This window comes from Neospora caninum, chromosome X, assembly GCF_000208865.1.
Source record: "Neospora caninum Liverpool complete genome, chromosome X".
In the NCBI taxonomy this organism is placed as follows: Eukaryota; Apicomplexa; class Conoidasida; order Eucoccidiorida; family Sarcocystidae; genus Neospora; species Neospora caninum.
In genome coordinates, this window is record NC_018396.1 from 3,341,402 (window position 1) to 3,358,078 (window position 16,677).

The window sequence follows — 16,677 nt, forward strand, 5'->3', positions numbered from 1 at the left end:
TAGCTTTATCCCGTCAAGCAAGCAGCTTTGGTGAGGCATTCTGTGTAGGTGTGACAATATACTGGAGAGGAATGCTCTGTTGGAGTGTCGATTCTCTACTCGCGAAACAGAATGTCAAAGCCAAAATTTAGAGCTTAGCCAAAGTACGAACGCAGCGCGATAGGCAACTGAAAATGTGGGAAGGAGGATGTGATGACGGGTTCCACCTGCGGCGCGACTAGTCATCATAGGGCTGGTGCGGCAGAAGGCTCCGATACAGACACGCCGTTTTATTTGCAGAGGAAGGGATCAAAACAATTTACCAGATACGCACACGGGACTTCTCCTCAAGAACGCCCTTCAGCAGACTGGCAAAAAAGGGGAGGTTCTTTACAGGAACAGGCACGTTATTCACCTAGGTACCTTTATGTGGGTATGTAAAGATATAGATGTTATATACGGATTTCTTTGCTACGCTGCAAACCTACACATATGGGCATCTGCAAAGCGTTGTTTCCGTCTTCGTTTCTTTGCTAATCTTTTTTTGGAGGTGATACAAGTTTACAGACGCTCGTGATCTCCAGGCAGACCGAGAATATTCGTGAGGTCGCCAAGAGGGCCAGACCCTGTCTGACCTCCCTGTGCGCCTTGCTGGTGCCGAGTGTGTGTCGTTTTTTCTGATCTATCTCCTCGTCCTCCCTGGAGGTCAGACACGCTCTCCCTCCCTGCTGTGCGGTTGGCTTTGTTTTTCCCGCCTGCCGGTTTACTCCAAAAATGTGTGACGAGTTCTTCTTCCGGCAGCAACCCATCAGTGAGACCTAGTGCTGCAATGGAAGTGGATACCACGTGGGGATCGAAAGCTCGGGTCTCCGACTCTTTGAGGAGAGTTTCAGGTTCTTGTTCGGCGCCTATTTCCTCCGAGAATCGCGAGGAATAAGAGGAAGAGTCAGGCTTCTGTGGTGATGCAGAGTGTGTCTCGCTCTCTTTCTCTTCGCGGCGTTCGTGGCCGTGTTCGTCCCTTTTTTTCTGTATCGTTCCGGATTCCGTTCTCGCTTCTGTCGACGCGTGTATCGCTTGCTCTTCTCCGTTGCCCGTCTCTACTGCATGGACAGTACCGACTAAAAGAGCCTCGAATGGATGCGGGGGGAGAACGAGCTCCGCCCCCTCGTCTTCAGGTGAAAAGGGAACTCCGAAATGTGACGGTCGAGGCCCTGAGAAGGACGGGTGGTACAAAATGGAGGATGAGGCAAATCAGTCCTTTCGCGCAACAACAACATTTCAAGCAGAGGGAAAGTGAAACGAAAAGGAAACATGGACGCCGACAGGAGTAAGGAAATGCCCAACAACCCCAGGAAAAGATAATGAGAAATCCTTCTCTGCTCCACAGGCAGCGCCGGCACCCATTTCTAACAGGGGAAACACCTGCAAAGGGGGTGTTGTTTCACCGTGAAAAGGCAGAAGGTACAACGAAGAAAAACATCCCATTGACGAGACGCTGCTCTCTGGCTTGAGAGACAGAGAAATAACACGGCAGAAAAAAGCGGTCCCAAAAAACCGCAATATCTCTGTATGCTACAGCAGACTTTAACGCCCCTTCGCATGTCCATATATATATATATATATATATACATAAGTATACATGTAGATTCACTTACGCATGCATGTACATATATACATGAACATGCGTGCGGATATGGACATATCTCTGCATGTGGGGAGCACTTCCTGTCGTTTTGAACTGGTGCGGAATCTCATGACACACTGTCGCGTAATGGAGCACTCTTTTGTCTTTGTCGTTCAGTGAAGCAAAGCCGGAGACAACGCACGAGGAACAGAGACTGTGGATGCCTCACGCACCATTCTGGTTGATTTGGATGCTGTTTGGAGGATATTCTGGAAATGTTTCCTCGTCGATGGCCAGGGCAGAAATGGACGATGGAGACCGTGCGACAGTAGGAACTGGGGTAGATCGCATCGTCGGAAGACCCAAGGCGCTGTTGGAGGAAGCTGGAGACAACGCGGAACAAGTCCTAGAAAGGTTCTACATGAAGTTAGAGATGTTTACATGAAAGCATGCATACAGGTGTGTGAAAGCGTCCGGCTGGGCTGACAGTTGTGCGATATGGTCTGTACCGCATACATAGCAACTCTACACCGAGATATGAAAAGGTCGCCAGAACTATCCGTTCTGCCGCGTGATTTAGAGTCTATATTCTAGAGATAATTGTACAAGAGTAGCACAGATGAAAAGGTAATTACGCTGCATAGGAACTACTTCTCTTTCTGCGGAAGGGAATAACTCACGGAACCTCGCCAGGATTCACTGTGCACCACGTATATTGTCGCATTGTCTTTCATAATGAAGAACTCCACTCAGCCGCTGTCAACAAAACCATTAACTGCAGTCTTAAGTTACACAATTACGCCATATATATGTATGTAATGTCTACATCGAGGGTACACCGTGGATCTGATCTGGTCAGTATTCTTCCATCTCACCCGCTAATGAGACGTGCCGGCAAAGAATTTTGACTTACAATTAACTAATCCGTGGGTAGATTGTTCAGTAATGTCGACGGCGTTCCCTGAGTCTCCGATGACTCGGGGACCGAGATACAGATCCTGATTCCAACGTGCATGTTGTTGATTGATACTCTGCAAAAAGTCTGGTGCTTGAGATCCATTCCCAACAGGACTTTGGCTCTCGTGTCCGACAGGGTTTAGACCCGCGAACGGTGTCTCTGTAGCTCCCTGTTCTCCTGCATGTCCCTTCTGATGACGTTGTTGCCTGCTCCCATGACTTGATCCTCGAAGATTTTCACTGCCTTCTTCATCCCGTCCACCTCGACCCTTTGCCGCAGGGCGAGGGCTAGGGCGGCTGTTTGCGTTGGTGGGTCCACGCATGCGCTGTTCCCTCTGCTCTTGCTGTCTTACTTCAGGATTCTGGCGCTGCTCCACTGGTGCAGCCTCAACCGACCTAAGACGAGAGACGAAAAAGAACAGCAAGACCGCGGGAGATGCACGGACCCAGGATGGCTTCCGGTCCAGTATTTGACTCTCTACGTGCATATACGTGGAAAATGTGCAGATATCTCTTTGCCAGGAAGCCGCCAGAGTCGTGATTTGTCAGGAATGACTTCGGAGAACGCTCGTGACGCCAGGCCGCGCTCTCCGCTTCGCTGGGAAAAAAACACTGGACTCCACATCGAACCGCGGGCCAGACCGCTGACAACGCTTGCTTGTGTCTGCACATTTAAATCTATAACTATATGTGATGATATTTAATAGAGCAGGTCAAACACTGTGACAGGCATGTTCACCCGTAGAGGTAAAAGTATACACGTACGTGTGCACGTTTTCCGTATACTGGAACAGACACATTGCAATCTACACCTATGAGTGTACACTCATTGACTGCAGAGAAAGAGCGGGACGATGAAGGTGGGTCATTCGCTTACAGACGCCCTTGTTCGAGTGTCTGGGTCTAATAGTTTGCAGTGTGCAGCTCCACCGCAGCGATATCATCAGGGAAAAGGGACGATAGCGGCTAACTCCTACCTGAGGTCCATGTCAGGGGGAATGATTACGCGGTCTATTTTGTAGGAAGCCCCATTGAAATTTTCGATCCGCGGGGGGTCGCTGACAATTGTGCTAATATCGTTCACCAAGTACAGCGAGGAAGGACCATGGGTAGCAGATTGCCCCCGCAAACCGGAGAGTTGTCCTCGCCTTTTGTGTGTCACCTTGATTGTGCTTCCTTCCCATGTGCTGAAAGACTTAGATGCATCCAGGGGAATCTCTTCGACATTGATGATGTCCTTGAGTTCACAAGAGGAAGGAAGAGAAAACAGCTCATACAGTTTGGTCAAAAGTACTAGCGAGCACTCTGCATACAGGCATCTTTCTACTGATGTACATGCAGACTGGCTGGTGTTGACGGGGGAAACCAGGTCTTGTCTACGTTCATATAGAAAACTGTGCTCTTAATCCTCATGCCTTTCTCTTCTTTTGCCCCGCCGCCGATGCTTGTCCTCTTTTTACCTCTGTAATTTTCCTGCCCCTTCGACAACGGGGAAGAAAACACTGATTTCCACCGTTCCGCAACATGAAGAACAATGCGTCGGCTGCATAATCGTAGCTGTCGCCACGCGACTGTGCTTGGCGTGTTAGCCAAGGGCAAACGCAGTTGTGTGACTGAGCAGTTTCTCTCTTCGCCGGGGTGCGATACATGATTTCGGCATCAAGCACCTTCGATAGTGATCCATGATGGTACTGCTCTGAGAAGTTCTTGAACAAACGCTGGTGCCTGCGCCCCTGTTGGCGGGACGCTCGCTTTGAAGCGTACTTCCAGTTCCATATTTTTATATAGACCGTACAGCGTTGCCTTTTTAAGGAATGGATTTGCTTGATTTTCACGTAAGTGACAACAAGGAGAAACTCCTCGGCCGACTTACTGCTGTTGGTAGAATGGCCATAGTGCCGAAAAATGAGTCTTCGTAAGAAATGATTAGATAGCGAAATCAGCAGCTGGCTGTGTGCTCTCGTTCTATGTCCTATAAACGTCCGGTCAGTTTCTTCAAAAGGTTTTCGTTGTTCTGTCGCGAAAAATGGTGGACAGAGTCTCACTTGAGGTACAATGTGGTACTGGAGAAGCCTCCATTTCACTTCCCAGGGCAGCTGGTGCAGATCGAGGGGCAAGAGTGCCTTGATTGCGGAGTTGGTGGGCATGAACATTGTCATATCGCGAGTTTGCTCGAGATAGAATGTTGCTCCGCAATCTTGCATAAGCTTGTTCAGCTCGGAAAGTTCCTAAAAGCCATTCGTACAGGAAATACACACCAGTGCGAAGGTGGGGACTATGAGGATCCTGGACCAACATGATGAATTCAGTAATTATGCGACCCGTGGTGGACTCACGGGATCCATTGCAGCATGGTCTTGAACGCTGGCGAGGTGGTTGATCGAAGGGTTAGCAGCAGATCCACCCATTGTGGTTCCCATGAGGCCACTGCTGAAAGTCACTGCAGCAGACTGTTGAGAAGCTTCTCCACGATGCATCTGCTGTACTTGTGGTTGCGGTGAAGCTCTTCCACAATGAGCTCCCCGAGAAACCCATAGTAACAAAACGGTGATAAAAAGTACTGTCATCGATGACAGTGTCGTCGACAGAAGACGACTCGATGCGTTGAAATGCATCATTTCGGAAGGAAAAAACACGAATACGAGGGCAAACCTGAAAACAAGGGGTAGAACGACTTCACCTAGGTTACAGGCAAACAATCACGAGCAATATGGGGGTGCTACATGCAGGAAATGAACCTCTTTAGACCTGTCCGGAGCCTAGCATGACTCAATGCGCAAAAACCGTTCATGTGGGTGTGGACGGCGACCTGAGAGCAGAAAAAAAAGGACTCTCACACCGTTCGGTTTCATTCTTCGACCTCCGCCTCCGGTGACGAAGTAAATATATGATATGAAGCCGTAGTTTATATTGCTAACAGCCGTAACATTTCTTTTGGCTTCTGTCTATCTAATCGAGTCAATGCGAGATCAGAACTCTTCAAGCCTGTTTCCTCTGGCCCCGAGAGGTCGTTCAGTCTGGAGGGGAAAATCCACGCGAACGACCTAGTGTGACTCTCCCAGCTCATTCGAAAACATATTTCTATTCGGTAGGATGTTTAGCGGCGTCACGAAAGCTGCCCTTCCACGCCTTTGCGCATGAATGCTCGACATCACAACTGTAGATAGTAGATATTTTCGTCCGAAGGCAGCTACCGTCGAGTTGGCCTTCAGTGGTGACTTCACCTCTAAAGCAGGAGATATTACAAACGGCAGCGCAAAGCTTGCGGAAAGAAGGATACGAGGACATCCGATATTCCTCGTAAGAGAACCCTTACCTGACGTTTCTCAAAGGATAGCGTACGGTCTGCCGAGTTCCTAGAGAATGCGACGAACTGACATGAAACAAGAACTCCTAAACGAGGCTAAACACGAGAAATGTGCATCTCAGGAAGGACAGATGCGCCGCTTCTCTCAGCTTTTTTTGCGTTAAGAAGGTGCCGCGCGTGGTGTTCGCAACGCTCCCTTGCGCCCAATGTATCTCATACGGACGGGACCTCGTCAGCCGTGCCAAAAAATGGGCAGGCCGCCCCTAATTGTTCGGAGAGAGCTTAATGGTGAGGTTGCGCAAATTACAGTCTATAAGCTCTCAATAAAGAGGTACTCCTGATGGTGACTGAGCACAAAAACACCTCGCTAGTGTTCGGCAGCGAATTGGGCGGCTTCATCTTCAAGGTGCCGGAACCGATTATCAGGATCCAAAAAAAGACCAAAAGTGCTCCTCTGGCCTTCAGAACTGAAATGCCCGTGTTATTGATTGCTACGATCGTCATGCAAGGGTTCGGCAGCGTACTGTCCTTTTTGTGTCATCAGTAAATGCCCAGGCTGTCCTTGAGCACCGTAGTTGTTACGAGGCTGCCATGTGATCTGACGGCATTTGCGGTGTAGCCGAACCCGAGGGGGAACGTTATACCACCTAGCCCCGATATTTACAATATCTTTTTATGTATTACCTATTCGAATGCAGCTGGAACGCAACATGAGAGCTCTTGCAGAGTACATTTCACTCGGGTTCCGTATTTTTGGGAGCGATGCTCTTTGTTCCTCGCCGGCGTACGCATGGGTGGCAAATCACTTTCGAGAGTATACGCACACTTATCCTCTGAGAGAAAACAAGCAAAGAAAGTACAGCACAAAAAGTCAGAGGCAACATCGTAGTGTAAAAACCACATTCTGAACGGGACCGCTGGTGTAGTTCTCTCGCCGCCGTCGGCACCGGGCCATAGCGAAGGTCGGCTGCCCACGATTCTCAGCATGCGTGCCTCGTTGTGATCTCGTCAACGTACTAGTTCACCTTCTGTTTAGAAGCCCCATTAATACCGATCGCTTATTTAGTTCCGTCGACAAGGGACGGCGAGAACTACATAATGCATTCATGGAAAAAAGGCCCGGACCGTTCCGTGTCGGCTGGCTGCTGCTCCGTAATCTCTTCAGAGTTAAGATGGCGGGTGCGCGGCGACACTCGTCCGACTGCCACCAACCAGCTTTTCGCTCCATCAGTTCTCGGTTTCAGTTTCATCCAACTGGAATAAATCATATGAAGAGACACATGTAGCCCCGCATACGCCGACGTGGAAGAAAAACAGCGAAGAATCGACTTGCGGAGACCAGCAACGCAGCCCGGTAGTATAGAACTCAAGGTGTTTGGAGGGCGGAGGGGGGGGGGGGGTGGAGGGGGTCACATGTCCCGCGCTCACCCGCCATTGTGGCTCGGTAAAAAAGTAACTGGTCGGAGCGTTGTTCCTCGGTGAGCCATGGCTTGTTGCCACAGGCATGCACCTTCGGTTCGAGTTGACTGGCTCATTGATTGCGCGTTTGAGGCACCTACTCCATAAAACTCGACCGTACAACGCAGATCCCTTTCGGATCCGCCTTCTCACCATCTATCACCACTTTTTAGTGGAGCTTGCTAAGATATGCACCCTTCCAGACGGCATTGAACCCCGAGGCGGGTAAGAAACGTGGCCTGCCAGCGTCTAGTCAAAACCGTGCACTGGCATCTGCTTGCTTCGGCGGAGTTTTGTGCGTCTCTCCGAATAGTGAAGACTAAGAGTTCTTGCTTTGGGTGGTAACACTTCTCCTGAGTTTCTCTTTGTCTTTGAGGGGGAGTCGCCAGGGAAATTCCTTGGCTGGTTCCCGTAACCTTGTTTGCCGCTGCGCAGCCATTGGCCGCGCTCACCGCCGCAGATGGAGTGAAATGTCACAGGAGTAACCATGTGCTTGTTCACCTTCATCGTACCAAGTTTTCACGGTCCGGAGTGGGAAATCAGTGACGGAGAGGGTTCCGAGGTTGGACAGAAGGATCGAGCAGATGGAAATGGAAGAAGAGGGGGATTCAGTTCCAGCCGAGCATCCCAGCTATCGGCCGTCTATTCCGGGCACCCTGCGTTGAAGATCGAGCCGCTGTTTCGAGCTGACTCACCTTACCCTATTTTAACTTTACATTTTATGGACCCGTCGACAAGGAGACGCTTCTTCATTCACGTTTACTCTTTTTTCCGTCCAAGGAGGACGTCTATTCTCACTTTCACATGGCCCACGCCCTTCAGACGGCGAGCGCCCGGCGGGGCAGGTGTTCCGAACGAGAGTGTTTGACCGCGGTTCCGATCAATCGCTCGGAAGAACGGCGTCAGGATTGAGAGAGAGAGAGGCTAGAAGCAAATGGGACGTTAGTAGTTTGCTTAGATAAACGGATACCCGCAGTGTGTGTGGTCTGCACGCTACCTTGCCTTGTAATGGTCTGCACGCTACCTTGCCTTGTAAAGGGGAGAGATGTGACTTACAAGTGCTCGGCTAGTTCTGTAGGTAATGAGCCTCGTAAGTGTCTTTGGTGGAGCCGTTCAAGAAATGGCATGTATTTGATTTGTGAGTCCGCCTTTCACGGTTGAGGGTAAGGTAGCTGACGAACATTTTTTTAGTGTTACATCGTAACCATGTATACTAAAGGAAAATGGGGAGTGCCTCATCGGTCGTGTAGGCTCATCAGGTGGGTACACCTTCTGTATATTGTTGTTCTTCGTGAAGATCTCCTGGCGTGCAAGTCACTCGCTGGGAAATCCGGTTTATATGTTCTGGGATGGGCGGGGAGGAGGCAGAGCATACATATTCTGTCAATCATCAACGGGCGTAGACATTTTTGAGCGTGTGCTTCGGCAAAGCCAGAGGTTTTGTCACAGTATTGCAACGTCGAACGCGAGTAAAGCGCGCCCGATTTGCTGACAGGGCATAAGGACATTTTCATGTGGATAGAAAACACGAAGAAGTCGGTAGACCTGTTCTCTACCCACGTTACGGATCCGGTGTCGTTGAGTGCGTCCAGTTACTCCGTATTCGAGAGTCGGAAACGTATATAGTAAGCCTGCCCACAGCATCCTAGTGACAGTGAAAAGTATGGATGGCCTGACCAGCGGTTCTATATGAGACGGTTGGCCACAGTCGAGAGGCACGCCAAGCTTTCAGTATACTGGCGAAGCTGCGTCCCGAGGCGGTTACAGTGCGGCGTCATTTACTTTGTGAGCGAGGCGTCCAAAACCCTTGCCAAATTCTCAGGAACTCATTTTCCAGGGTGACCTTGGAGTTCTCGTTTCGATCAAGTGTGCCCGTTTTCGAAGCGCTTTGTTCTTGCAAAGCGTACCGCGTATCAGTCGAGAGGGACCAGACATGTGACTTCGTTCAAATGCTTTCGGAAGGAAGGATATGCACGCGGACCGGGTGTCTCAGGATTTTGTCGCGGTGAGTCGCGTACGCCAAAAAGACAACTACTGGTCATGCGCCTGAACACGAAGCTTATTGATCGCTCCGCTATCACCCCTGAGGACGGGCAGCTGGCGCTGTCGTTTGCCACGCAGACGCACTCATCCTGCTCCATAGATCGCCTCGTTTTGGAATAACGGTGACTTGTTGGTTCAGGGCTTGTAAACGCCACTTCAGCAGAAAGCCAAAGACAGTGAAAACACGTAAAACTGACAAGATCTGACTCCAGATAGGGTCACTGTGGCTAGTGTCGCTTGGCGGTCTGTTCGGCCAGATGAGGGAGACACGATGCAGTGTACGCAGGTGAAGGAAATTCTTCCCTCTACAGAAATGGAACCAACGACAGCCGGAAACTCACCCGATGAACAGTGCGAATGCCAAATTTTCCATCACCATGTCTTCTTAATATGGAGCTCTCCATAGAGCATTCATTGCGGAGAAACTCACAAATAGTCACAACTGATTCTTCTGTTCATCAATGCTCACGGATATACATAGGCTTGTATCGTGCACGTTGCTACTTGGCCGCACCACACCTCTCACAATTTGGATGGATTTGCGTACAAACTCATACATGAACGTATGATGCTGTACGGACTTAGACATACTGCCGACGCACGCAGAGCACACCGTGCACGACGAGGCTCTCTTCTTTGTGCGGACCGAACCCTGCGAAAAGCACGTTGACTCGCTTCAAATGCTCCTCCTTTTGAGGGTTCCCGTAGGCGCGGTGCAGAGCGGCGGGTAGACAAACCAGCAGGACGCACTAGCAAGCTTGAGAAAGAAAAACCTGTGAATACCGAGGAAAAGTGTAGGCTAGACAGATGCGCCGGGTCCCCGTTAGATTTACATTCCTCTCGTCGTGGGAGTTTGATTTGGATAGCGGCAATACGCCACAACCACGACTACGTTTTGCCGATTATAACCGAGTCAGTTCCTGCCTGCAAAGACATGGCATGACAGAGGATCGTTAGGAAGGTGGATGTTAATTAGCGTTGAAGCTTCAGTGTTCCTAGAGCATTGCTATAGTAGACAGCTTACGGTGAACAAATTTACAGCCACGACAGTTCGACATTGTTTCCGGTACGGGTTTGACCGGTACTTCAGGTGATGGTTTTGTAGATTCCCAGATCACATTACGAGACGGAACTCCCGGTGATACAGTTCTATGGTAAGGTTTCTTTACATGTATACAAAAATCGGCTGGAAGTCTACTCTTGGTGATTACCTCACGAAAGTAAGACATATATCCTGAGCAATCGGCCACTTGTGGAATAAATGAAGGTATATATATGTATAGGTAACCTCAGATTTGTGGGCAGACATACGCAGTTCTAAAAGCTTGTGGAATCCTATTATCTACAGCAGTGGAATGTAATGCGGATGCTCTATCTCCCTGCATACACGTACACAAGAACATGTATATGTATATATATGGGTAATCTGTATCGTGCACGTGTCATCTCAGCATCCAACTGACTCAGAGCGCAGGAGAAGTGGGTTTTGCACAGAGCTTCGTCGTGACTGGTGACTGCATCGTCCTTGTTTTCCCCACCCTTCGCCATCCTCGACGACTGCCTGGAAATCCGAGATTCCGCGCAGTCTGGCGGCCTCTGACGCCCGACGGGTCTCCGGTCTATATACACCCGATCTGCGCTGGTTGGATTCGTCTTTCGTCAGCCACGAAAACAACCCGCCAAACACCGGCATGCGTTCCCTGCCGCCCTCTCCACTCTGCCCATCGCGTTGAGCTACTCTCTCAGCTGGCGATCTGTGCTCCTCCCTAAATTGCCTCTGCCTGTCACCTGAAGCGATCCGCGACGGGATGTCTCCGCTACCGGAACGCAACCAGCGAGCGACCGGGCTTTCTCCGCTTTGGTCGCCGCGCCACCACGGACGCGGGTGGGAATCCCCCTCCGAGACAATTGCCTCCGAGCTCGTCTCGTAACTGCGTCGAGAGTTCGCCTCCCCGAATCGGAGCCTCGACGCCTGTGTGCCCAGCGGAAGGCCTGTCCATGGAGTGCCTGGGATCCCCGACCTGGGTGGGCGCCGCACCCAAACCCGCCTTCCCGCTCGCACTGCCTTGTGCACACACTTCCATATTTTTCCGCCAAAGCCGAGAACGACAACGCCGAGCACCAGAAGTGCGAGGCCAGTGGCCCACCCTAGCGGATTTGCTGGCGGTTCGTCGAAGATAATCACGCCACCCACGCCCATGAAGACAGTGAGCGTGGAGTTCATGATGGGGACGCTCTCGGACGCCGGGTAGTGTCGCAGACTCTGAGAGAGAAAGAGAAGCTCTAGGAGCGCCGCCGACGCCACTACAAGGAAGAGGAAAGGTAGCCAAGGATGTTGAAAAAGAAAGACGGGGTTGAGCAGACAGACAAGCATACCGATGACAGGCCAAACGGCAGCAGGCGAGCTGGAGGACGGCGGGATGCAGGCTGACGAGAAGGAAAGGAAGAAGGCTTGAATCAGTTTTATCGAAATGCCTGCGAGACATTGGGGGGAAAACGACACGGCGCGAGACCAACCAAGATGTTGACGCGCACAGAAAAAGAACTGGAACTCGAGAGACGGAAGCTTGCACCGTTCACGAATGCAATACGGGGCAAGCGCGGCAGAGGAGCTTGTCGCTGCTATTACTGAACTTGGTGAATCGCGCAGTTGTATGCTTTTCTGTCTTTCAAAGGTTTCTCTGTTGGATAAACAGCGCAAATATTTGATTACGGATCGACGTCTCTTCTGAAAATCTGGCAAGTGAACATTTTTTTAGTGCGTAGTGTCCCCTGCCAACCGCTTCGCTAAACCTGACACTTGTCGTTTTGGAGGAACAAGATTCGTGACCTGCTTCAGGAAGTTCCCGTAATTTCAGGTTCACTGCGCTGCGTCTCCCCCCTTTTTCACTCCCTTTCTCCTGTCTGCTCCGCTCGCCTGTAGCTCTTTTGATTTCCATGAACGGAGTTACATATTAGATTATCTTCGCTCCCATGGTCTGTAGTAAGTGTCGGTCTTTCTTCTCTTCCCCGTTCCCTCTTTCTCCTTCCTTTTGCTGTTCCGGCTCTCCTCGACCCTCTCCTCATTACCCTCTCGGCCTTCTTCCTCCGTCTCTCTTCCGTGACGTTTCCTCTTCCGGCTTCCTCTACTCCGCCTTTTCCCCCCTTCCCTACATCCTCCTCTCTTTGCTCCCTTCTCGTTCGTTCCCCGAGAGGGGGTTCCACGTACTTGCGACGGCTCCGAGGACTCCCCCTGAGGCAGGCAGAAGCGCGTGGTGCCAGAGAGGCAGAGACCCACAGAAGAAGGCCGACGAATCTCCAGCATCGCTCTCTGAGCGACTGCTACAAAGATCTGCTTCCTCTTCTCCGTCTCCGAGAGAGGCGAAGCCGGAATGGTCGTCTCCCACAGCTGTGGGACTACTGTTTAAAAGCCCTTTATCACTGCCCCGTCCATGCCCTCTGGGTGTATGTACACTCGCAACCGACCGCCGGCGCCGTCGGCCTCCCATCGCAGGCGGAGTCTGTGCACCTTGGGATCCCAGTGCCGCATTCTCTCCACCTGTTCGCGACTGAGAGCTCCTTGAGGATCTGGGCGATGAGTCGAGCGGCTCCTCACGCCTCGATTCTGGCAGGAGAGAGGCCGACAAGCTCGCCTCCACTGCGACTCCCACCGTAGCCCCTTCTGGACGCCAGGGTCGTTTGTACAACAGAAGAAGAGTCACACCTGCAGCAACAACTGTCAAACAAACGCTCTCGTAGACGATCGCCGACGGGGTACTCAGCTGCCGCGCCAAAGTCGCCGTGTCGGGGAGCGGAGGCTCTGGGGCGGCGCAGACTGTGATCGTGACGAGACCTGTAACTACGAACACGCCGCCTGCGGAGAGAAAAAGCGCAACAAGCAATTCCGCGCGTTGACGAAATCACGAAAACGCCCGGGAAACAAGAGAAAAACAGTCAGCTAAGAATCGCCTCTATGGCCTGGCCGTCGAGTCTCGAAACAGCCGGTTTTTGCAAACCTTACCTCACAAGAAGGCAGGAGGCGAAAAAGAGAGTCCTACGTCTACAGTCAGGGCCACAGTGGGCATACACAGCAGCAGATTCGACCCCGAGTCTCGCGAGGAGTCCCCGACCGCGTGGGCCAAGGTTGAAGCCAGTTTCGGCTCTCTTCTTCCTCCCCTCTGTTTTGCTTGTTGCCTCCCTTTTCTTTGCACTCTCTCTCCCCGCCCGGAGGAGGCGTGTACCTGTTAGGTTGATTTTGTCCACGACTTCGTCGAGCATGAATCTCGCCAGCAGGACCACAAAAAGGATTTGAAGGGCTCCGAATCCGGTGATATTCGCAGGTAGCAGCGATAGAGAGACAATGGAGAGAAGGGGAGACACCACGCAACTGCAAAAAACGCCAAAGACCCAGAGCGGATCCCAGCCAGCAGTCCAAGGAGTGCACGCTGCGGCCTCGTCTCCCTCGAGACTCGCGGGAGCTTCCACGGGCGCCTCTTCGCATGGAGAACATGAAAAACGCGAGCCTGCGGCGTCACTCCCTGGCGGCAGAAAGATTCCCGCAGGCCGACCCGCGCGTGGAGAAACGAGGTCAGCCCGGTCGCTGTTGGCGGTATGCACCACTGGATACACCGGAAGCAACGCCTGAGATAGGCACTCGCCTTCTCTGTGGCGTCCTCTCCTCAAAGTCGAGAGATTGAGGGGGAAGGCAGGCGTGGGCAGGGACACGGACGAAGAGGGAAAAGACCGAGAAGACGGAGGGTCTGTCAAGATGTCGGACGTTGGAGGAAGCGGAAGAACCGTGAGAGACTCGGCCTCGCCCGACGGCGGGCTTCCATGTCGCGCTTCAGCCGATGGCGGGACGTGGCCCGCAGCCTCAGGTGTGTTTCTCACGAAAGAGTAGCGGATGCACACATCGCCTAGCGCAGAAAGAAGAGTGCCTACGAGGCTCACGAGTATACCCACCACGAAGCAGAGAGTAGGAGGTAGACTCCAGTCCTCCGATTCGCCGGACAAAGCTGTCGAGAAAGCAGGAACAGACGACGGCACAGAGGAAGAAGACGATTCAGGGAGATGCGACAGCCTTTGAGGAGACAGAGACCCGCCAGTCTCGGGAAAAGCGTCCGACCGAGGATTCGCCAACGTCGGTGTTCCTGCTTCAACTGCCGCGCTGTCCCCTACTTCTGGGACGCCGCCAACTTCTTCACGGGTGGCAGGGACGACGACATCGCCCCGCCGACGCTCGCGAGACCCCACAAGAGCGGGAGACGAAGAAGTGAGGCGCGCAGAAGACGAGGGAGAGACAGGGGACGAGTCGAGAGATGGAGAAGACGAGGGAGAGACAGGGGACGAGTCGAGAGATGGAGCAGACGGGGGAGAGACAGGGGACGAGTCGAGAGATGGAGCAGACGGGGGAGAGACAGGGGACGAGTCGAGAGATGGAGCAGACGGGGGAGAGACAGGGGACGAGTCGAGAGATGGAGCAGACGGGGGAGAGACAGGGGACGAGTCGAGAGATGGAGAAGACGGGGGAGAGACAGGAGACGAGTCGAGAGTTGGAGAAGAGAACCCAGTAGGAAGGAACTGAATCGGCCCTTCAGAGGAGCGCCGCGACCCTCCGCTCTCTTCGTTAGATTTCTGTCTCGCGCTAGGCCCCCGGCCTGCTTCACTCGACGAACCGTACGAGAGGAGGGACGACGTTGTTTCGTTTCTCTCCCCTGCACGTGTCGATGCCCCTCGAGGATGACGAAGCGGCCAAGAGTGAGGAACGTTGGCCAGCCGCTGCATTTCTGAAGCAGGCCAGCTTGTTGCAGGTCTGGAATTCTTTGGGGTCCAGGCCGACGCCGTCTTCGGGATCTGTTCCGCAGGCGCAGGGAGACTGGAAGTTGCTGTCGTCACCAGAGCATCCTCCCTCTCCAGTTCGTTCTCCTGGCCCTTTTCTCTCGTTCTCGTCTCGGCCCCTTCCAGCGTCTCCTTCCCCGCTCCGCCGTTCGGTCGCGCGTACCATCTCGACCCGTCGGGAGGGACCGGAAACGCGTCCGAATCCGTTTTTCGCCACACCGTTGCAGTTCCCACTTTTTCGAGAACGGAGTCGTCTTCCGGCCGTTCGTCTGCGTCCTCTGCCTTGTGCTCGAGAAGCTGCTCAAACTTCTTTTCCTTGATCACGCCTCTCTGCCTCGTCGCCTTGGCCGATTCTGTCTCGGCAGCCGCTCCGCCACCTTTCGCTGCCGAAACACCCGGGAGACTGCTCTCTGTAGCTCCGTTCCCACTGAAGAAACCCACCTTCTCATTCTCTCTCGAGAAGGCCCCATTCGACGGCTGTGTACTTCCCTCCTTTTCCACAAAAAGTGAAGACAGAAAGTTGTCGCCGGACGCTGGCCCTCGAGGCGCCTCGTGCGCTGCCAAGCCGGCGAGGGAAGCCGTCAGGCTTTGTAGAGGAGGAGGAAGAAACGCGAGGAGGAAGACGAGGGAAACAGAGCGCCGACGAACAGCGGTTCGCGTCCCCAGAAAGGAGAGAAGCGAAGACGATTGGGTGCGCGATGAGAACGAACGCACAGACGATGCAGGCAAAGAATGACAGGGAGAGGCAGAAGAGAACAAAGTGAGAGGCGCCTTCCTTTGCTGGACTTGGCAAGCCAAAGTACAGATCCCTGAAAGGCAGGATTCCTCGAAACCTCCTCGCCCCGCGCAGGCAGGGGCGCGAGCCCGCATCTGGTGTCTCATTCGCGGCAGTTGCTCCCAGACATACGCGAGACGACGGTCGACGGCTGGGGAGAAAAGGGTGAATCGAGGCAGTCGTGCTCGTTACCATGTGCATATTGCACGAGCAGAACGCGGCGAGAGCACAAACCGAGCGGCCCCAAGCCAGGCAGGCGCAGAACGAAGGCGCAAAAGGCGGAAAAGAGGAATCGGAGAAGACGGGTGAAAGGCCGGCACATCCGGGCTTCGCATCTAGATGCTCACCCGTACACGGATTTTAGGTACATTTGTGTAGGGAAATTCATGCATAGCTAGGTATTTGCGAACGTGTTTGCGACCGGACAATACGAACGGTTTCCGCTCTTTTGGACGCTTCTCCAAAACCCGTGTGGCTGCGGCCCGAGAAAGGCTGCGCCTGCCGCACTGACGTGGAAAACGGTGGGATTCCTTGGCACGTGTCCGTGCGGCGGAAAAGCGTTGGCTCTGCTTCCCGTGTTTTCCCCAAGTGAGACCGACAACCGGCGAAAGGGGTACTGCCTCTCCAGTGCTTAATCCAGAAACCGCCGAGACAGAACGGCCGCCTCATCGCGACTTGCAGAAAATATCCACGCCTGGCACAGATTTCTCCGCAGAA

The 16,677-nt window shown here is 52.8% G+C and overlaps 2 protein-coding genes across 2 annotated transcripts; both read right to left on the reverse strand.

Annotated features, from left to right (window-relative positions):
• Positions 1 to 540: 540 nt before the first annotated feature.
• NCLIV_048680 (putative fasciclin domain-containing protein) lies at positions 541 to 4,968 on the reverse strand (the record flags this gene model as incomplete). The annotated part of the gene is made up of 7 exons (XM_003884420.1): positions 541 to 1,190; positions 1,837 to 1,986; positions 2,517 to 2,601; positions 2,914 to 2,956; positions 3,538 to 3,797; positions 4,606 to 4,788; positions 4,897 to 4,968. The coding sequence occupies 7 exons, from the start codon at positions 4,966 to 4,968 to the stop codon at positions 541 to 543; spliced, it is 1,443 nt and encodes a 480-aa protein (XP_003884469.1).
• Positions 4,969 to 10,256: 5,288 nt separating this feature from the next.
• NCLIV_048690 (conserved hypothetical protein) lies at positions 10,257 to 16,055 on the reverse strand (the record flags this gene model as incomplete). The annotated part of the gene is made up of 4 exons (XM_003884421.1): positions 10,257 to 10,292; positions 10,861 to 11,843; positions 12,577 to 13,221; positions 13,589 to 16,055. 4 exons carry the CDS (start codon positions 16,053 to 16,055, stop codon positions 10,257 to 10,259), a joined length of 4,131 nt encoding a protein of 1,376 aa, XP_003884470.1.
• Between the last annotated feature and the right edge of the window lie 622 nt (positions 16,056 to 16,677).